The sequence below is a fragment of the Nipponia nippon genome, unplaced genomic scaffold (assembly GCF_047370975.1).
Source record: "Nipponia nippon isolate SJK-2023a ecotype South Korea unplaced genomic scaffold, ASM4737097v1 scaffold_11, whole genome shotgun sequence".
Taxonomy (NCBI): Eukaryota; Metazoa; Chordata; class Aves; order Pelecaniformes; family Threskiornithidae; genus Nipponia; species Nipponia nippon.
Window position 1 is genome coordinate 9,035,085 of NW_028262302.1, and position 22,192 is coordinate 9,057,276.

The 22,192-nt window shown below is 37.0% G+C and overlaps 1 protein-coding gene and 1 long non-coding RNA gene across 5 annotated transcripts in view; both read right to left on the reverse strand.

Annotated features, from left to right (window-relative positions):
• LOC148056817 (uncharacterized) lies at positions 1-4,757 on the reverse strand. Its single transcript, XR_015702265.1, has 3 exons — positions 2,727-4,757; positions 2,464-2,597; positions 1-133 (listed from the first exon to the last, which is right to left on the reverse strand). It is a non-coding gene; the product is annotated as an uncharacterized LOC148056817 (long non-coding RNA).
• Positions 4,758-4,955: 198 nt separating this feature from the next.
• GTF2A1 (general transcription factor IIA subunit 1) overlaps positions 4,956-22,192 on the reverse strand; it is a 28,348-nt gene continuing 11,111 nt past the window's right edge. For 2 of the 4 annotated variants that reach the window (XM_087747454.1, XM_087747452.1), the window contains exons 4-9: positions 20,937-21,001; positions 18,698-18,773; positions 16,725-16,858; positions 15,533-15,853; positions 14,014-14,103; positions 4,956-9,589 (exon numbers count right to left, since the gene is read on the reverse strand). In XM_087747454.1, coding sequence (XP_087603580.1) covers positions 9,482-9,589; positions 14,014-14,103; positions 15,533-15,853; positions 16,725-16,858; positions 18,698-18,773; positions 20,937-21,001 — 794 coding nt within the window. In that variant the 3' untranslated portion in view covers positions 4,956-9,481. Of the gene's footprint in view, positions 9,590-9,630; positions 10,645-14,013; positions 14,104-14,980; positions 15,038-15,532; positions 15,854-16,724; positions 16,859-18,697; positions 18,774-20,936; positions 21,002-22,192 lie in introns of those variants that run through there. The other 2 variants (XM_087747453.1, XM_087747455.1) reach the window with 2 other exon arrangements.

Here is a 22,192-nt window from a genome sequence, read left to right on the forward strand (position 1 = left end):
GAAAACACTTGCATAGTAAGAAGTTTGTGTAGTGGAGAGACTCTACTGCGGAATTCTCAGAATAACTAAATGAATGCTTTGATGTAGGCTTTGCGGGCTAAGGCACAAGGTGTTGAAGGGCCATCATCACGCCCTGGAAGAGAAGATGGTTAAGAGGTCTTAGTGACGCACACCGAGAGATTCCGACAGCATTGTCAACCTAGAAGTCACGCTGGTTCAATAATACATCTGCATAAAGCTGAAATACTTTCGATCTGTTTAGTTGCTTCCATCTGACCCAACTTATTTTCATGTGACTAGAAATCATGATGTGAAAGTGAACAAATGGACGCTTTATGAGGTCAATATGCAGAGTGTTTCATCAGCAGAACCCGTCAGTTCTAACTTCCTATCCCTATCCCACACCTGCCCCCCCATGCACACACATTGGTATGAATTGCCATGGTACCTCAAATTATCAGGTTCTCAGATTAGACAGGATACCAGTCCTGTGGAAATTTGTCATTTTTGTAACTGCCTGTCCTTATTTTCCACCCTGAAAATATTGGGTAACTATTCCAAAACATGGAAGGCTCATCAACTGTAGCACAGGACTTGGACCTCATTGGGGCCATCCTGAACTTACTCCTTCCAAGAGCTTAACTTCTGCAGGATTAATATGAATCAACTTGAATCTTACCCTGCTTTTTGGGTAGGAGCTTTCTGTGCTGTCCTGATTATATGCAAGGCCAAGCCTTGTACACGTGGTCATCTGAAGTCATACCCTTACTGTTGCACATCTGTACAGTTCAGTTGAAGCTCATGAAGCTTTGTTAATTAGTTAGAGGAGGAGGAGCACACTCATTTTGGTTCTCAGCTATGCACTACACAGCTGTGATGAGGAGTCTTCTCCGGGTTCTCTGTTTTTCTTCTCTTTTCAGGAATGAAATCTGTTGTGAACATCAACTTCATTCTCAACACGTATCTAAGCTCACTAAACAGTCATTACAAAGTGATTGGAATTGTTGGATTGTTACTTGCATATATAATGTGATACTTTTTATAAGTACTTTGCTGCCAAGAAGAGCCTCTCTGTTGCAAACACTGAGACTGATAACTGGCTAGACTGCCAAACCCATGTTGGCTGTCTTACAGCTGAACAGCTTCAGCTGAAATCACAGCAGCTTTTCTTTGAAAAGTGAAGGAAAATGACAGCACTCCCTGTCTTTTGTGAAGGCAAAGCTGCAACAAATCAAATCCAAGCAGTAACACGGGTTTTAACAAAAAACTTCCCACTGCCAATTCTGAGGCACTGACTGAATGTCTGTCTGCTCCACGGCTTGTTGCTGGCTGGCATATGCACGATAGCACTGAAATACCAAGCAGCATGAAGGTTGTATTTGTGCTGCATGTACAATCCTGGTTTCACTTTGACTGTAGTGAAAGAATTCCCTAAATCATATGTGGATTACTGCTGCTGCCTAGAGGGAGCTGTGGAAACAACAGATCAATTCTTTTTCAATTAAACCCAGCAAAGATATGTCAGTATAAAGCAGCAAGAAGTATATTTTGATGAAAGGCAATTAGGAGGGGTGGCTGACACACTGGCAGATGCACCTTCCCATGAAAAGTCCAGGAGAATAAAAGGGGTTTTATGCCTTACATACACTTCTCTTCCAACAACTATGTGCGTTTGCACTCTGATTTTTTTTAAAAGGCTGGCTACCTTCTTTTATCTTTATCCTCTGTGCTCTCTCAGTTTCCTCTTTCCAGATTCTCGTTATGTCTCCTTTCTCTACTATGCAAGAAACCCCACGCTTTATTTGATGAAGTATTTTACATTTTCCAACTATTCTCTAGTTATTTAAGCTACACGGCAACATATACACAGCAACCTCAGAGAGACATTACGAAGCCATTTAAGGATATGACAATGATTTAGGACAGAAAATGAAAGGCAAAAGATATTATGAATAAACATTAACAGCAACTTGATCTGCTAAAATTAAGAACTGCTCCACTTCCCCTCTGCCCCCTCCCAAAACCAACTTAGGTGATGTGTGCAGAAGTGTCTGTGATGTGAATATACTTCTTTAGCTAACCAGTTTTTAACATCAGCAGCATCACCATGCTTAAGCCATTTGTCAACTCTCTACACACACACGGAATTTTTACTAGATGCTGTTTTAATGTTCTAAGATTAAAACTACTTATTAAAATCAGACAGACAAATTCAGTCTACAAAAAATAGTATGTCAGAAATATTATTCCCAGCACTAATGCTTTGTCTTTGTTAAAAGCTCGAACAAGGTAAGCTCAGAAGGAAAGAGCTTCCATCCTGCAAAGATTCGAGTTTTCTGAGGAAAAGGCAACCCAAGGCAGAACAAACCCTAGAAGCAGAATTTCCACTGGGTGAATTCTGTGATCCATCCTTTTTAGTAAAGCTGTACTCCCCAGAACACTAAGTTTCCCAGAATACATTACCTGTTGAATCCAGACAGCCCACCTGGAGTCAGCCAGTTGCTCCTCCAAGGGGAGAGTTCTGTATGAAATCCTCAGACATTGGTATAGCAGGACACAGGAGGAGCCCTATCTGTGGGGACCTTGCAGCAGGATTCCTAGGAGAAACGGGAATAAGCCTTTGGAAAAATCAAGAAGCCAGGCGGCCTGGCAGAAAACACTGCCTTCCTTATTTTGCTAGTCCAAACCGTTTTCTCCATCACCATCTAGGAAGGGTTTTTCTTTACCTTGGCATTAAATCCTGCCAGCTCCAGCACTTGTAAAGCAGCATCCCAACCCTCTTGGAATTCAAACAGGTCTTCCGTTCCAGACATCTAGAGGGCTTGTCCGCAGTGCAGTTCTGCTTCATTTGGTACCTCTAGCAAAGGAAAAGCATTTCTACCTTGACGGAATCACGCGTCCACACGTAACGCATTTTTTGTGTTACAAGATTTTTTATTTTTATAGTTTAATAAGCGTCTTTGTTTTGGATTTGTTATTGAAATATACTTACCCGAATTAAACACCTCCTGTTTTCAATTTCACTAACTTTATGTTTACAAAACTGAACTAAAAATGAAAACAAAAATTAGAAAGCGTAAATCAAATACACCCAGCTACATGTTTTTTAAAATATGTATCACTAAAAGGCATTTTCAAATACTAGCTCACCAATAGCCATCTTCAGAGAGGGTTTTTTGACCTGTGGAAGTGAATGGGCAACTCGGTATCGTTTGTAATGCAAAGCACTATTTTCAATTATTTATTCTCTCTCCATATTACCTCATTATTTCAGATAACCCTCTTTCAGGTCACGCAAGGACATGCACATTTATAGTACGTTAAAAGATATATGAATTTGTGTATGAATTGCACAGGCACTTCGCACAAAAATAATTGGGGAAGTCTTCACTGTAAAGAAAAAAATTGTCATAAAAACAATGTTCTGAATGCTATATATTCACACTGAAGGTCAAAAGTAGTTCAACTGCAGTTCATTTGACTGTACTACAGATGTCATTACATCTGAAAGGATTAGAGTGGTTTTGGCATAATCCCTTTAGTGGTGAAAAAAATAGTTTGAAAAAAGCGTGACAGAGTCTGCTCGGAAAACAAGCAGCAAGACCTTCAGTCTTTAACAGAGTATTGTACAAACAAAAGTCCGGGCTAGAAAAAACAAAGCAAAACACACACTCCAAAAGCAGTTTAAGACAAGTTGTAAGGACTGATGTGTAGTTGAAACTAAATGGGGATATACCGAAATGTATGCTAATACCCCAAGATTCTCATCCTCTCGTACCTCTGCAATTAAAATAATAAAGCCATGAAGAAATGAAACTGATAGTAAAAAACCAGGTATTTTTAAATATACTTGATTTTGCTCCAAAAATATCCTTGAAATACTTTGCTCATGCACAACTGGGAGAGCACAATTAACATTCACAATTAAAATGTTCTCATTTTTCCTTACAGGGATGAAATCCAGCTTTTTTTGTGTTTTGCTACTGATTTGTCAGCACTCTGCTTTTCCTCCTCTTTTTAGGGTCCTTTTGAAAATATTTTGGGCACAAGAAGAAGCCATTTTTCCGAGCTGTTTTTTTCTTACACAGTATGCAAGCTCAGACTGCAATGATCTTTTTTGGTAAAACATCATAATTTCTGATACTTATTTATCCAGAATCATCTCCAAATCCTTTTCAAGATTACAAGTAAGGCAAATTTTATGGGAAAAGCAGTACTGTTTTTTTCAGACTTGCCCAAGTCTTGAGGGCTGGAGGGCAAGAAAAGTATTGGGGAAAAAACCCCCTTGAGTATCAGGAAAAAAGACCCCACTCCTTACGATCCTTGGTTTGCTATACCTTTCACCACTATAGCTAAAGATTACTTCAAAATCACCACATTCCAGAATACAACCCCCCATGCAGGCAGTATAGCCTATAGCTTACATCCTTTCTAATTATATTTAGAATTTCGAGTTCAAAATTTAGGTTTAAAAATAAAGCACAAGTCATCTCTCAAGATACTGCTTTTAGCCAGGAACTAAAAAGAAGTCACCTGCTTACACTAGAAAGCAATTCTGTCAAATCAGTTTCACTGATGAAGATGAAACCTTTGTGGTCAGCCAGCTCCCATCCAAGAACTCTGTATTATAATTCTCAATATTGTCTGGCATTTCCATTTATAAGACTAACATCCAGATGGCATACCAAGTTATTCAACCCATCTTGTCTCAAGACCTAAGTCTCAAGTTACCACAGGGAGAAACATAAATGTGGAAGTCTGGCCTCAAGATTAAAACATGAATTTTTTTATATCATTGTGATGATGTTAAATGGAAAGCCTGCAAGGCAAACTCGACAAGCAGGTGACAGCGAAGTTACCTGTGTGTGATGAAAGTAAATTCAGAATCGTCAGTGTTATTACATAATAGTGATTAAGCCTCATATATTAAACAAATGCACGTGCAAGATAGTAAATGAAGTGGCAAACATTTTTAAATAACATCTTTAATTAAAGTTTTTGCAAAGGCAAAATATTAAACTTAAAATAGGTCTTAGTACATCAAAATACTAAGTTCTCTAATCGTATTCCAAGCATGGCCTTTGAAACATAATATCCTGTATATCACAGAGGAGCAACCTTGATCTGCAATTGTACAGAATGAATTTTACAAACATAATAAATATATTTACCCCCTTACACATAACAGTATATGTACAACAGCAGTTGACAATAGTAGCTCAGAACAGCAAAAAAGGATATTCCCCCACTCCGTAATCTATTGGTACCCTATGCACTCTGGAACATGTCTCATTGGATGACTGTACATATAGCTAACCCAAGGTAGTTCTTCCTGATAAAAAAAAGCTCCTTTTGTTCCACAATGTCTAATCCACCAAATAATAATTAAAAGACACACTGCATGAACTGCCTGAAAAAAAAGTAGACAACAGGGAAACCAACGGACTGGTTTTCACACATTTCCCAACCAATCACAGCAATGGGAAAATGAGACTTTAAATGCCAGACACCAATACATAACAATATGCAAGTTTCTTCATCGTGTATAGTCGCTTATCTCCAAGTCTGAAAAGAACTCTCATTTCAGTTGGGGGTGCCTGGGTGGGGTGGGATGGCACACAGTAAACCCCAGGATGCTGTGTAAGGCAGCCCAGTATCAACCCAGTGCGCGTTATCCTAAAACCACTGTTCACTTCCCGGACATCTTATTGCATTCTATTAGGAAGCTTTTGCTTTGGGGGAAACTTTGGGGGGCTTTATTGTTTGCAAAGGAGCTCTTACAAATTGAAGAGACTGAATCAAAATGAACTTCAGTTAACAAGGTGTCTAACTCCTTCACTGGTATTAACAAATTTTACTCTGGTAGTGTTATGTGGTGACATAATTACTGCTAACTGTCAAGCGGTGGAATTATTTTCATAGACTCAATGAAGTTTACTTTAACATTCCTAATTGTGCAGCAGAAATAGAAAAAACATTTATAAAAAAAAAAAATCTGTTACATGACACAACACGTTCTTTGCTCCTTTCTAGAAGCTGTGCTTCAGAATCATGTATCGTATTTTTAGAAATAAACTCGGACCACAATTATCACTTTAAATCTTGTTTAGGAAACTGAATGATGTTCAAATGCAACTTGTAAGTACAATGCAGGAACAAGGAGTATGAAGCCTCAAAGAAATCTTGTCACTAACCAGCAACTGAGGGGGAATAAAAACATATTTTATTTAAATAGTCCAATATAAAGTCCTTATGTGACTAAATTCTCTATTATCTCCTTAACAGAAAACATATTTCAATTTGTTTTCAACTTAGATGTTTTAAAATGATTGCACACACTAAAACCCAACAGAATTAGAGCAAAAAAGTTGTTTTTCTGATTGAAGCACTGCAGGAAATTTACTCTCTTGGGAATCAAAAAAAAGTATTGTCATACTGGCAAAACATGTATTCTGCAAGCTGAAAAGGCACAAGACTCCCAGTTTTGCCCAGTTGCTCTACAAGTTTCCATCAGCCATCATGGTTATAATTATGAAGTTATCTTTCCCCATTTTTTCCATGATAAAAAGGTGCTCCATTATCTGTGCAAATTTTAACATAAGCCCTTTTTGAAATCATTAATTGTTTCCATAATACTGAACTATTTAAATGGGAAAAAACAACCCTCAACCAAAAAAAACTATTTCCAAGGGGGGAAAAACATCATTTATGAACTATGAACATGGGAATCCCTTGCCCTCTGAAAGGAATGGTTTCTTTGGAACCTAATGAAATGGTCTGTTCGGTTACATCGTTAAAACCATGATTAAAGTTCAAGTACAATAATAAAATTAAGCAAACTACATTCTTACAGCAAGCTGCTACAATAAAATGAAATTAAAACATGCTTTTTGATTTAAAAAAAAGGAACACTTGATGTAGCAATAAGAGCACAGTTTGGTATGTTCATGTTTGACTGGCTTTCCGAAAACTTCACAGGTATTTGTATTTGAAGACAAAACTTCTTATCTGAAAAGCATACCATACAATTAGCTTGCAAGAGACCGTGCAAGTTCAGAAAGCTTCTAACATCCTTCAGAACAGGCTAAGCTTAAATTACCTTTAAAGTTCTGCTATCCCTTAAAAATAAATAAAAAGGCTATGCAGCTTCTAGTATATGTATGTGGGTGAAAAAAAAATCACTAAGATGTACGAAAACAAAGTGTTGTACAAGTAATCTGGGTTCCAGTAGTATAAACAGGAATCTATAGCTAAAGGGATTTTTCTTCCTTTTATTGGTTTGGTTGTGCAGCGTTACGGGAATTTTTCTGAAGTCCACTACTTAAGACTTACTGGTAACAGATATGGAAAAGGTGAGGGAAGGAATTAGTTGGTACGTTATTGATTTCATTGTAGTTGTACATAGAAGTGTCAACAGTGGTAAAAAAATAAAAATAAAATATCTGCTTTGTTCAGAAGAAAGCAAACACCAATCAGTTTGAGATACCTTGAAGCCCCAAGCCACAAATGTACTCTAAATGACAATTCCATTACTTAAGAATGAATGAGAAGAAACATCAATTAACTTTTCATGAAGCTTATGTATGTAGATGGCTTACTAACAACCATATGGCTCTAGACACAGCCTACAGGCAGTTTTGGTCTGTATCAATGAGAGCACAGGTGTACAAAATCACAGCGAAAAAAACCCTCTTTACAATGTGTTTTGAGTTTTCTACGTACTACTGAGATTATGACTGCACTTGGAGGCAAGTAAATCAGAATGAAAATTAGAGCAGTCGTTATATACTGCTAAAATACACTTGCGACTTCGTTAAACAATGTTTAAAAAGTTTCATTCTCAAGCAAAAAAAGGTCAGAAATCATGGTTCAAATGTCTGCTTCTGAAAGCCTTCCCCAATTTAGTTAAAATTATCTTCGCTGTGTCTTTTTTTCATCATCTTTCCAAGCACCCAATGAAACATAAAACTTTTCTGAAATGGTGAGCCATATGAACATTCCTTCCTCAACAGTTTCTGAAGTGTAATGCCCATTCCCTCTCCTCGTTCAGAAGTAACTGCATTTCCGAAAGCAGGGTTTGCAAGAATAATCTGTGCATGAAGAAAAGGTGTTCACTTGTCAGGAGAGGAAGGGAAGGAGGGGGGATCAGCCTTGTTGCTTTTCACAAGAAGAAAAAAAAAAAAAAAAACAAAAAACAAAAAAACAAACCACAACAAAACCACACCTCTGGAATAGGCAAGTGAAAAAGTGACTACACAAGGTTTAGTGCATCTGACTGCTTGATTTTCTGTTACCAAGACAGTCTAAAGATACTCTAACAAAATTTGTGTTCTCAAAGCTGTGCAGCTCTCTTCATGAAATTACATGCCACCTGGAAACTTTAGAGATTAACTGCTGCAGGTAACTTATGGCTATACTTTTTAGTAAAGCGGATCTTTGATTAACAGAGTTGCAGCCAGGATGTTAGAGTTTTTCTGTAATTTTCTATATTAAAAAATCAGTAATTCTTGTGGTCTGTTGAATTACTTGCGGATGTCTGGACTACATATGTAGTAAGCAGGTGAGGAATGCATCTATTATGCCATTACCTACACATTTGATTTGACAGGTCTCCAAAGCCTTTTTAAAAAATCAGTGGAAACTATATTATCTGTTTCAATTCAGTGATGCTGAACCACCACCAAACAGCAAGAATATAATTAACAAGTTAAGCAATCTGACTTTTGGGGGGGAGCTACAGGCGCTTATTATTTAGAAAATACAGCTGTAAATAAAAGGTATCACTTACAGGAAATTAAAATAATTTTGAAGTATAAATGATCATTTTACCATTTTTTAACTGCTAGGAACAACCACCTGTTTATGGGGAACTGAACTGAAAACAACAAATAGATATAATAATTAATGAGCATATCAGAATTAAAAATATTTTCCTTATACAAGTTATTTAAAATTTAACACCTTAATTCTTACCCTTCTGTACAAAGCTTGCACGCAGTTTAAGTAACATTCTGACCATCCTCACTACCAAAAGGAAGTGTTCAAAGCAAAGATTTGTACACACAATAAGCATTTTCAGATTAATAATCTATCAAAGGGAAAAGTTCCTTCAATCAGTGGAAGAAGTATTTTAAAATCTTAAATCAAGGGAAGAAGGGAGGCAGGGAAGGGAACAAAGCCTTACATGCTAAATACCAGCTGTAGGTACCTGTATGTAGAATTGATAATTAAGGTATTCCTAACACACAAAACCAGCTCCCAGACAATGCTATAGCTGCTACAGTCCATGGCTTGCTCATCTGAAGTAGTGTCTTTGTTGCCACATTTTACCTTTGTTCCAATACTTTCGTTTATTGTTTATTTCTGATGTGCAGATACACATTTTGATTGGAGTATACGTCCAAGTCTCAACCTTTCCTGCTTTTGATTTTTTTTTCCTTTTACAGGGAGTTTTTTTTGTTTTGTTTTGTCTTTTAAAACTTCACCATTCTGCATCCCCAATGGCTTTGGAAAATACATAATCTCTTCCGTTAAGATTCATGATGCCATCTTTGAGATGAAATTTCCATTTGTTTTTACTTCTATGAATCTAAAAACAGGGAAAAAAGTTGAACTATTACTCTGCACCAGAAATAGGTAATCATGCATAAGTAAATTATAAGGGCAAGAAAAAATGAAAATAACTATTAGACATACATTACTAAATCACTACAAATATCTTAAAAATCAATTCTGCATTTAACTATGAAAAACAAAACCTAATTATGCATATAGCAGTATTTTTTGTTTTCATTTTTTAAACCAGGGACAGCAACTGTCACAAAACCATGCAAGCCCAGTGGCATTCCAAAATCCAACGCATATAGCACATTTTTAGAGGTGGTTGGAAAGAAAGAAGAGGAGATACATCCACCTGTGCTGCTTTCATTTGATTAAATTATCTTTGATTACGACAGTCGCTAACTCCACTTGAAAGCCAGAAATCCCCATTTCAACCACTGTAACAGAGAGACTAACGTTTTAAACCAGACCTGAACAGGTCAAACACTAAGTTTTATTATTTGCACCTCTTGTCTGAACGCCATTCTGCATGAAAACTAGTTTGATTATGTTATGTATAGATAGACAGCAGGCCTATTCAACTTTCTAGTTCTAATATTAGAGTTTGACTCCGGGGTTTCTGAATGTTAAGTTTTGGTTAAAAGGCACGTGGATTATTTACAAGGTTTTCAGTCTGAAAATCTCTATGGTACAAAATGCACAAGCTGATATAGAATATATATACTAGTCCTATATTCTATAATTCCTCCTCAATGGTGAGTCATTGTATATGATTTACAATCCAATTCTCATCATAAAGTGTCAAGTGAGGAAAGTAACATCTCCAGTATTGGGGATGATGGCATGAAGCTTCAACTTTAACCTATAGTCTTCCCAGTTAAAATACTGGCCCTTTTAAAGCTTTGTTTAAAAGAAATTTTAAGATTAAGCTGGGAGATGATCAGTCCAGCTATTTGCAAGAAATACTACAACAGGAAAAAAAAAAAAATTTTTTTGAAGACAGTCATTCCATTCTTGCTCCCCAGGGAGTCCATATTACAGGAGCCTGTGACATAATGGGTCTTCAGGTTATAATGGATATTCCTGTTGACACAGGATAAGACAAGAAATAAAGCAACAGTTTTATTCATATTCTCTTTACAAAAATATTCCATACAGAAGTAACTCTTCTTTCTTCATGCCCATTCCCAAACAAATACTACCTGACTACAGGAAGCAGGTTGACCAATGTAGTAAAGGAGATCAGAGAAGATACAAGGACAAGACATAGTTGGAGTATTGGAAGACTTCAACTATCTTATGCCTACTGAGTAAACATCCATGTGCAGCACTGAGGCTATTTTAGATACTACACAGTCAAGTCCTACTTCATGAAGAAGCTAAGTCAGGAACCCACAAAACACACAATCCTTTTCTTGGTTCAAGACAGTGTGCAGGGCTTAAGGTTTATCACCAGAACTATTAGCAACTACGTAAGACAAACATTTTCCCAGGGGTAATAAGAAGTCAATAAATCCACTAGAAGTGTTTAAATAAATTTATGTTCTTATGTTTAATTTAAAAATAAATGAAACTGAACTACATTCAGTCTAAAGGCAGAAGAGTAAATCTTGCAAAAAACTAAAAAAAAAAAAAACCAACAAAAAACAACAAAAAACACAAACAACAAAAAAACCAACACAAAAACAACCCCAAAACCCCCCCAAACCCATGCCCCCCAACCCACATACTGTAAGCACAGAGCAGACAAATACCTGCCACCTATCAAAAAGAGCATCAGAAAGAGCAAAAGACCACCAGTACGATTAAGCAGCAGGACAACAAGATATTCAAAGAAAGCAAAGATCTTTCAGAAAGCTGAAATGCTGTCCAAAAGAGAAAATACTATCATGAACTTTTGCAGATAAAACATAAAAATGTAATTAGGCGATCTAAAAAAAAAGGTAAGAAAATTTTACAAAAGGCATAAAACCAAGGAAACCCCATTTCAATTTTTCAATTTCCATCAAGGACAGGAAACCTCATCATCTACTATTAGTGCTGTAGAAACAAACAGTAAAGTAGCACCAGAACAGATATGATCATAGCACTCAATCAATTATTAGTACTATTGTTCAGTCTTTGCTCACTTTAAGCTAAAAAGACCGTGGCAACAGCAAATAAATGAACAAGGAAAAGCCTGGCTTATATACTCTACTTGCCCTTCCAAACGGCATTCAACAAAAACCCGTCATCAGAAGCATTTGAGCTGCCATGAGGTAAGAAGGAAGGTCCTCAGATGAATAAATAACTGAATGAAGATGGAAAAAAAAGAACACTGTTTTTGCAGTGAAATGAGATCATTCCAGAACAGATTTGTGCTGGCTGGAGTCCACATGGTTTAAGAATTCACTAATCATCTGGAAAGTGACGAAACGTCACTGATGATACAAAAGAACAGTTACTGAAGAGCTGCAGGATGATTTTACCACCCTAACTCATTGTGTAATAAAACAATGGTGGCATTCAATGTACATGAAGGTAGTAATGATGGAAAAAACAATTCCAACTTACACAGATAGAAAAAATGATGGGTTTGTGTTGACAATTACGGGTCAGGAATGAGATCCCAATGTTCTAAGACTTTTCCATGAGAACATCAGCTCTGTGTTCAGTGGGGTCAAAAGCACACAGGAACTATTGCAGAACATTGCTATACCACTTAATAAATTGAAGGTTCACCTGTGTTATGAATAACTCTGATCCTCCCTCAGCCTTATCTACCTGTATCAAACAAGATACAGAAGAATAAAACAGATCTGGAGAATGAAAGCAAGAATAATCAAATGTTTGGACAGCTGTACAAGTAACAACCAAGCAAAGTGTAGCTCTGATTTCGAAGAGATGACTGAGGAGGGTTAATGATGGTCTGCAATAACATAAAAGGCACCAAGAAAACAAACAGGAAACACTCTTCTAAATAAAGAACTAGGACATATCATATGGAACTAATGAGTTAAAAACTAGGTAATTCTTCACACATCACATAATTCATTTATGAGGCTTCCTGTCAAAGTTTACAAGGATTCAAAAAAAAATCAAATTAATTTCTGACAAATTAAGGAAAAAATCCTCTGCGGGCCATCTGATACAAAGCCACTATCTCTCCCTCAAGAGACAGTTCTCAGAAGGATGGTAAAACACTCTACATGACCATTGCTACCTGTTTGCCCTTGTCTCATTGTTCCAGAGGCACCCACCACCCACTGATGCAGGACACTGCAAGAGGGAACTCTGCTCGGAACAACTGAGCTGATCCTGTGTATTTTATAAAGACAAATTGAACAACAATTGTTTGATAAGTGATGAAGTCTTTTCAGAGCACGTGGCACTAGAGGTTAACGATGGACAGTGTTCCCTACTGAGTTCACCTTCTTAACTTTTAAGAGGGTGAGGATTTCAGAGTAGTTCCTGTTGCTCAGCTTTTGCAGCTCCCAACAAGCTTTTCTGATTGCTGTTCTGAGGTCCCTCACTATCCTCACGAACTGCCTCGAAACTAACAGTTTTGGATTACAGTCTGGAGGAGACAGATGGCTGGGATGTAGACACTGGTACCACTTTCCTCTATCTTAAATTCTCTGTTGAATCTAATGACGAGTCTAAGCAGAGTCTGGGCATAACTGAAAATTTTCTAACCAAGCCATTCCTCGCAATGTAGGAGTTTTTATTCAACAAGCTTACAGCTTTTTTCTGCTTTAAAAAGGATCCTTATTCATCGTAGTCCAATTAATCTAGCATAGGAAAAGAAAGAAAATCCACATTGAATAATCTTTCTGCATACTATCTGAGTAAAAAGGTGTCTGATATCCTCTGGACACATTTAAAACAATTCCAGACATGGATGAATCCTGCATATTCCAGGGCAAATACGAAGTAAGAAATTAGTCATTACAGAGGAGGCAAGACAGTTCAGCAGGATTTAAAGCAAAATAAGCAAAAGCATTCCACATTGCCATTTCAGTAAAGAATGCATAGCACAGAAAGAACCTTCTCCTCTGATAACTATTCTATCATCAAGAAGATATATTTTTAGTGATCAAGGAACAATTTTCCTCAAGTCTAAATTATAATGACTACTTCTTCCATTCATGGCCACAGCAAATGTACAAACTTACAATAGTTCACTTCTGAGCCCAGAGGTTAAAGGTCACAAAAAGACACGATGAAGAAAATGCAGCCAAATTTTTCTAAGCTTTACTCATTACCAAGTTTAGTACAAACATGTCATAGAAACTTGTTTTAAAAACAAACAATAGCTAATTCTTATATAACCATTCACATTATAATCTTTACAGATCTACCTGTACTTAACAGTCACAAAGATATTACTTAAAAGTAATTATAACTTAAAAATTATGACTTGATAGTAAGAAGAACAGAGAAAGTAGAATTCTTGGATTCTGTAGAGATTACCTTATCATACTGGCACACAACAACATTTTCCGTATCAAACAGTTCTTGTCCTTCCTCATCGCTCACATCATCTTCACTGTTAAGAGGCTCCTGAAACAAACACATGCAAAACGTTACGCTGTTTAGAAAGATCAGAGCTGTTACTTTGATTACCCACATGAGGCTACAGTCTTGTCTATGAACTACAGGACTTAAAATGCATTTGAGGTGGGGAATATTGGGCTGTCCAGCAGAGGGGTGATGTACATACACTTCCTTCCTGCCCTCCATCTTGAGAAGACATCCTTACCAATTTTAATCTGGAGCTTCAGTGTGCAAGCCAGATACTGGGCACTGCAACATTTTGTCACCACAACCATTCTTGCTCCTTTACTGTAAATGTTCTGGTACTTGCAATTTGTCTTTACAAAAAATTTATCATTATGCAGATTTTCATTTTTCTAAAGCATCTAAGCAATGGAAACGTGACATTAGTCACCCTATGCACCATTAAAAACAGAAATTCCACGACTTACTCACATTTAATGTGCCACAAACAGAAACAGACCTCAACACATGCAGGAAGTTTTTACAGGACGGGAAAAAAAGATGCTTTAAGATGATCTTGCATAGATACATACAAAATAACTTCTCCAGACCTTCTAGAATGCATTTTCATGTCCCTCAAAAATTACTTTCATTTTTTCCTCTTTCTGCTGACACTCTGTTCCAGCAGAAATTTTGGGTTTTTTTTTTTCATCTCATGTAAATAACAAACATTTCAAAAGTTAAAACAACCTCTAATAAACGTAAAACAACTTTTCTGAAGTCTTCTGTATAATCCGCATCTTCTCACCTACTCCCAAATATAGAAGCTAAACAGGGGAGACACTAGTGAGAGAAGAAAAAGGTGTAGTAGAAGTCCTAGCATTAAAGAACACTTAATATTTAAGCATGGTGACCTATATTTAATAAGGCAACTATTAAAACATTCAAACTCACATCAATGCTGATCAGTATAATGGAAAAGTGATGTGAACCCAACCTGTATGTTTTAAGAGAAAAATACTTTTACTACAGAAAACCTGATTTAACTCCTTGAGAAAAATTAGTTTTACCTGCATATATTGCAAGGGTGATACAGACTGAAATGCTACGTATGCTCCTCATACTGGCATTTTAAATGGCATCTTAAAATAATTGGAAAGGCTGTAGAGAACTGTGGAAGTGATCTGACAATTCAAAATGCATTTTAGGGACAGATTTAGGGAATACCAAGTTTCCTGTCAGAGACTGAAATAACAGTACTTTTACCTTATTAGTACCTGCCCCCCCCCCCCCCCCTTTTAATATCTTATTCTTGTGGTGCTTTTTGGTGCAACACACCAAAACTTGATAAGAACCACTGGCTCAAGTCTAAAACTATAACAACATTATAGTATAATATTATTTGAAGCATATAGTTTTCTTTCAAATATTGCAAAAAAATTGAAGTGAAACACAAGCATGCTCCAGTCTTCTGAAATAATGTTAAGTTTACCTCTTCAACTTGGCCATCTTCACCCCCATCTTTTTCTTTGTCTTCCTCTTCATCATCATCATAGTCTTCTTCCTCATCTTCTTCTTCTTCAGATGATGTGTCCCCTGCTCCATCAACTTGGAGAACAAGTGGTGCTTGTGGTTGTGCCTGTTGTTGTTGTGGCTGCTGCTGACCAGCTGCAGGAATCTGTGCTTGAGCTGGTGTAGGGGCAGCCACTGTTGTAGGTATGACTTGTGTTTTATTTCCTGTAAACAGGATCTGCTGAGGCTGAATAATCACTCCTGTCTGCTGGGAAATCCCTCCAGGGATAGGAGCCAAAACCTGATGGAATATCATTGCAAGTACTGTGGCTGCTAATGTAACAGGCTACTACATCACTTATTCACAGAAAACAATTAAAGCATATCAGTCTGACTTGCACTAATTAGAGAAACAAAGAGTTACAAATATTCTACCTATATCAGATACATAATTTAATCTTCAATAACATACCTTTTCACTACTCGGTGTTCATATTCTGCATTTTGCATTGCTAGATCTAAGAAAACCTATTGTCTTTCCATTCTAAAACACTAGCACTAATGCCACACCTGAGTTCCAAGCACAGCAGAGGAATGGTTAGATTCAAGTAATAGATTATTTTTAAACCATTTAAAAACATTTAACTTTAAACTCTCTACAAATTGTTATTCATGCTTAAACTGCAGAACTGTGACACGATGCTAAATTCAATGCTTACACAGTCTGGACACTCAGCTGACCTTGTAGCTGAACAAAAGTCCTCGCAAAACATACTGTATTCACTACTAAAATAACCAAGGCAGTGGGGGTGGTGTTTGTTTTAGGTATTTTCTTCTATATGTTATGTGACACAGAATCATTTTAACCATTGAACACATTTTTAAAAGGATGTAGACTAGGATTATGCACATAATGTAATTATCATCAGGGGATACACAAAAGACATTTTAAACTGCAGCCAGTCAGAATTTGGCAAGAATAAAAGCAACATTGAAAACAACATTTCAAAATTGTTCATTTTTAAAAAACACGCTTCTTAACACAATATTTTTTTAAGTATAACATTTCTGACTTTGTGTTCTATTTCAATTTGCTTACAAAAATGCAAGTCTCTAGTAATTACTATAATGCTTTTTCTTTCAAGTGTACCTATTCAAAAATTTTTCTTTACCTGCTGTATAACAGGTGCTTGTACTCCACCAGGCTGCATTTGCGGTATGACCTGCTGCTGTAGAACAACTGGTTGCTGTGGTTGAATGATATACTGAGCTCCATTTGCAGTTCTAACTACTTGGAGGATCTGGCCTGTAATAAAATAAATATCAAATTAATCAAATGTAGAAATTCACTTTTTAAATGATCTTAGTTTAGAAGCTTGTTTCCTGGAAGAACACCAACGACAATTAAACGAGAGCATTTACGTGTCACTTTCACCAGTGAAAAGATACTGTGCTATAGCAGCTGTGTCGGAAACAAAGAACTAATAGGGTTGTTTACCATCTAGATATGATCGTGAGGTATGCAATCCAAAAATAAATGTACATATCCAAGCCAAAGTCTAATCCTTTAACACAGCACAGTATTTTAAATATTAGCTCCCACTTACGAACATACTCATGTTTCAAGATAGATTTTACAGCTTTAAAGACAAATGAACATATATCAAAATAGGAATACAGGTATTAACACCACAAAAATTCTACCCACTGCTAACGCTGTGGTATTTCCAGGGTCCTGTCAGACGATGTTCCTTCCTCAGATTCTTTTCCCTCCGATTACCACATTACAAGAAATTCCTCTATGCATAACTTTGCAATATTATTGTGCAGTTGCCTTTTTGAAAAAATCTATCCTTACACTTATTATCCACCTCTGCTTTCTGTTCCCATAATGCCTGTACTCGATTTTCTTTTATTACCCTGTAGCTTTACCATTATTATACCTTTCCTCACTTCACAAAACACGTCTAAGACTCACACACCTTTGGAGATGGCCTCCAACTCTGAAAAGCAAGAGCTAAGATATATTCCAACATTAGTTTTTCACATTTCTAATCAAAAAGATGGAGGAGGAGAAGAAATTAAATTAAGATAATCCTGAACTTTATACATTTCACTCAAAGACTGATTTTATTTCCTTGTCTCCCCTCCACAGCAAAATGCAAAATCCTATTTACTGAAATAACTAAGTATATCTGAAAGAAGGGACTACCCTAGCCCCTTGTTTGAGAAAACATACTATCAATATTTGTAACTGAAGAAAAAAAAATTCTGACCATAACAAAAGTAACAAATGTGAGCCACAGATTATTCTATGCTATGACAAACATAGATGTAATTCCTTAAAAACTGGAAAGATTTGAGCTTCTAGGACAGTTACACATTTAAATTTTACTTCAACTACACATCCATTAAACATTCAAATGTTTCAAGCAGGGAGGTTAAGTCCCAGGTGATTCTGAGCAGACTAGATGAATTACTCTGGCAAAACCAGCAACTGATTCTAGAAAAAGAGCATTCTCATATCTTTACTCTCCACACAGAGTAGATGTAGGATCAAGTTTATAAAATCAGCATACTACAAAAGTACACGAAGCATCAGATACACTGTTCACAAAAGTAACATTTAATTATATTGTAAATGTACAGCATGAGAGTATTTAAAAATGATAAATCTAAAATAAAATCAGCATTGCCAGCAAATTTAGAAATTCCACTCTGTATGCTTAGCAGCTACGAGCAACCTTAAGACACTCCTCATCTGAAGTCACAGATGAAGTGATCCTGCTCTTTTATAACCAGTCTAGGATCTGTGCTCAGATCATGCATCACAAAGCTCAGAAATAGGCAAAGGGGAGAGATAGCAAGGCCTGTCTTCTTGCTTCATGTGCTTCTCTAAAAAGTGGGGAAACTTTCACAGAATCTAATGCATACCACTGTTAGGTCAGAACCGCAAGGTTCGTAAGACTAGCAAGTCAGTGAACAAAAGAATCCAGAAGTCTAGTGAAGAGACTGCACTACCTTGTAAGAGTGGATTCCCAGGTTCTGCTTTTTAACAATATATAGAGCAGGGAGTAAAACCCAAAATTTCTCCCTCCCAAGCACCCTCAAAACCATTGTTTGATCTCAATGTTAAGACAGTTACCTGAATTTGTAAGTATCTGCTGAACAGGAGTAACGCCAGCAGGGAGAGCCAATGTAGCTGCAGTGGCTGCAGCACTCTGAAATACAAGAAAAGCTTTTTAATCACAGACGTTATGGACAGTGTTTCATTTCCCAACATACTGCCTGAAAATATGTACCTGTTTATTGCTGATTACAACGTTTGCACACAAGTTTCTGCAGCTATTGAAATGCAGGCATTAATCAACTGTACATTATACTACATATAAAAATTATTTTTCCTTCTTCCTTAATAGGAAGAAGACTGAAGCAACTAAGCATCACACCTTAACCCAGCTCCACGTGGCTTCTTTGTTTATCTGCAAGCTCAGCAGATTTTTTTTCCTCCTCTGCTTTCTCTGCTGATCTACTAATAGAGTACTACAGTGCATTGCTCATGTGGCACTTCTACTTACACTTTTTCAAAGCAGCTAAAGATATGGGCCTACAAATCTGAAGAAACATAAGGTACCGAAGCAATGATCATGTTCGCCTGTCTTGTTTTCACAAGGAGTAGTAATCAGGTTTGCACTTTTCTTCATTCTGTAAATGATTTGCACTTCAAGTCTCACATAACAGCTCTTTTGAGGGAATATACGCATACAGTGTACTGACTGTTCACAGAATGACTAATTTTTTCTCTCAAGACAGCTGGCTAGAAGAGAAAGCCGAAGACTCTCAATGGGTAATGATTTGAACTTACTAGGAAACTGAATGCCAACACAATTATGGGAGCTCCAAACACAAAAAGCTGCATTAAGTCCTTAACTGGCAGAGGGAGATGGACTTCTCCAGAGGCCTCTCCATTTCAAGGGTTTAACTTCAGCTGCCTGTGGAAAAGCCTCCCTTTCCCCACTAAAAAGGAACCATGGCTGATTACTCTTTGCTACTGAAAGGTTTTAAACTTCATTACTGGGTAGAGTGCATACTTCCTGTTTATAAGAAATACAATCTCCCCGTATTGGCTGGTCAATATAGTAGTTACAACTCCCAAAATAAGGGATCACCAAGCAAAGCTGGAAAGTGCTTGTCTGCATCCTCACATCCCAGACAAAGGCAGGTGAATAAACTCTCCTTACTCTCCACCTTCCAAGATATTCAAGGTCTGTCAGATCCATTCTTTAATATCAACTTAAATGTTTCTAATGAACACACACAATAATTTCAAACCAATTCTAACTATTTACTGAACAGCAGTCTTCTGTGGTATACAATTCATCTACATTTTGACAGCAGCAGAGTTTTAAAAGCATGGCATGCTCATTTTTGCAACATCCACCAACAATATCTAACTGAATGAGACAGGAAAAAAAATGTTTAACTGTTGTACTTGGGAAGTTACAAATCACATTTAAATGGTTGTAAAACATGTAAGAAAAAGGTAGACATTAATGTGCTCTCAGCCTCCGGGTAAATCACACTATTTGGGTAACAAGTTCAGGTTCTTTTCCGTAGTAAGGTCAGCAGGTAATGGAGAAGTGAAGGCTAACCAAGCTGCTGCAGCTTTGACTAATCATGAAACTTTGTTTCATGTGCTTTTACCATAAAAGTGGTAAGAATGTAATGAATTCCGGTCTTAAAACACACATTTAACTTGTATTAGCTGTTGTTTTCATGGCTTTGCAAGCAATTTTTTTTTTCATTAAGCCAGAGCATTTAAAGCAAGATAAGATAACCAAAATTAACCTCTAGAGATGATAACTGCAAAAAAAGGGTAAATGACCAGACTCAGTTTTATATGCTATTACAAAATTAGTGAATTAAATTAATGTGACCAGAAAAGATCAATGTGAATTGCTAAACAATCTCTCACTTGATCTAAGCTTAAGTTTCAGAATAGTTAATGTTTTTTCCTGCATCTAGCAAATACAGTATGCTTGCATCAGTTCATAGCGTTGTGTTGGTACGTGACGAGCACATCATCATGCAGATTGATACCAACAGTACTCCAATTCCTGATTAAAAAAAAATTTTGGTTAAACATATTTAAAGCAGAGGATCAAGGTACATCCTAGATTTGTTATCAAAATTGAAGTCCTGGATTACTGTTCCTAGATTGTCAGTGCAGCAGCAAAACTCAGAGAGATGGCAGACAGCTTTACCAGTGTGTCCTAAATTACTTTTAAGCATCTGATGACTCATACCAGATTTGTGTTTACTATTTAAACAAAACAACTTACATAATGACAGTGTATGCATGTATAAACTTCTGCTTTTCTTACCATGCCTGAGGCATTCATGTGCGGTATCAGCTTGGAATCTGGCACAATAACCTGCTGCTGAGGTGCTAGAAACAAAACGATAGCATTTCATGAAAACTACACAGTCTGCCCAAAATAGCATCCAAGCCAGAATAACTTAGAAAGAACATCACCCAAAAATCAGCTGAGCTTCATAACAAAACCAGCTACTGAACAGTCTCTGATCTTACTAGGTTTTACTCTCAAGACAATATACAACAGTAGCTCTGAGAGGCGATATGGCTATTTTGGCTTTACAGATCTTATTTCAAGGGCTTCAGTTACCTACTCCGACCCTAGGTAAAGCAACATTTAAAATACATTTCTGAAATTAAAGTTATTAGTGAAATGTTGACAAACTCGCTGATGTCCAGTACCAGAGTTCTCCAAAAACATCAATTGACAGTGGTTAACTCTTAAAAGAGACTTAAGCAAGGATTGTTTCAAGATGAAGAGTATGTTAACAGTTAGCTTGAGTTAGGTCTAGTTAGCACAGATGTTAGCATAAGCTTATGACCTTCACTGTCTTTCTAATGTAGCAAAAGCCGATGAAATATGAACCACCTCTCCCAAACAACAAAATAGTTTTGGTGTGCTAAAGGAAACAGATAGCTAAACTATGCAAACAACCTGTTGATCATCTAGAAGTGCAAAAGTGTCCAAGTCTATCGAACAAGCAGGTTGCCAGTGCTAATATCAGTGACAGTAAATTGGAAAATGACAGAGCAATTTGAACAAACTAATCATCGACAAGGTATTCTCCATCCAATCCTATAGCCAACGACACTTAAGAACACCGGGGCTAACTGAGAGTTTCTGGAAAAGATTCTGGAGAGGGAAGCCCCACAACCTTGTACCAAGATCTGAGGCCATCTCTCCAACTTTCAGGGAACCCAGGGAGGGCAAAAGAGCCCAAGGAAATCTCATGACTGTGCCAGGACCACACACAGGACAGCAGAAATCACCATGCCGATTGTCCTGATCTCTCTCTGGACTGCACCATGTCATGCAAGGAACTACTACACTGTCTTCCCCATGGAACAGGGAAGTCAAGTAATTCATAAAACTGCATGTCTGTGATTAAAGTGCTTTGATATCCTAATTGCATTTAGCCTCCACACTGTCATTTGGTCACAAGCCACAACACTGGGCAACAATAAATCCATTTAAAGTGTATTACTATAGGCAGGATCTTACTCTACCCTCGGACTCAAACAGGAGGACAGGGACCTCCATAT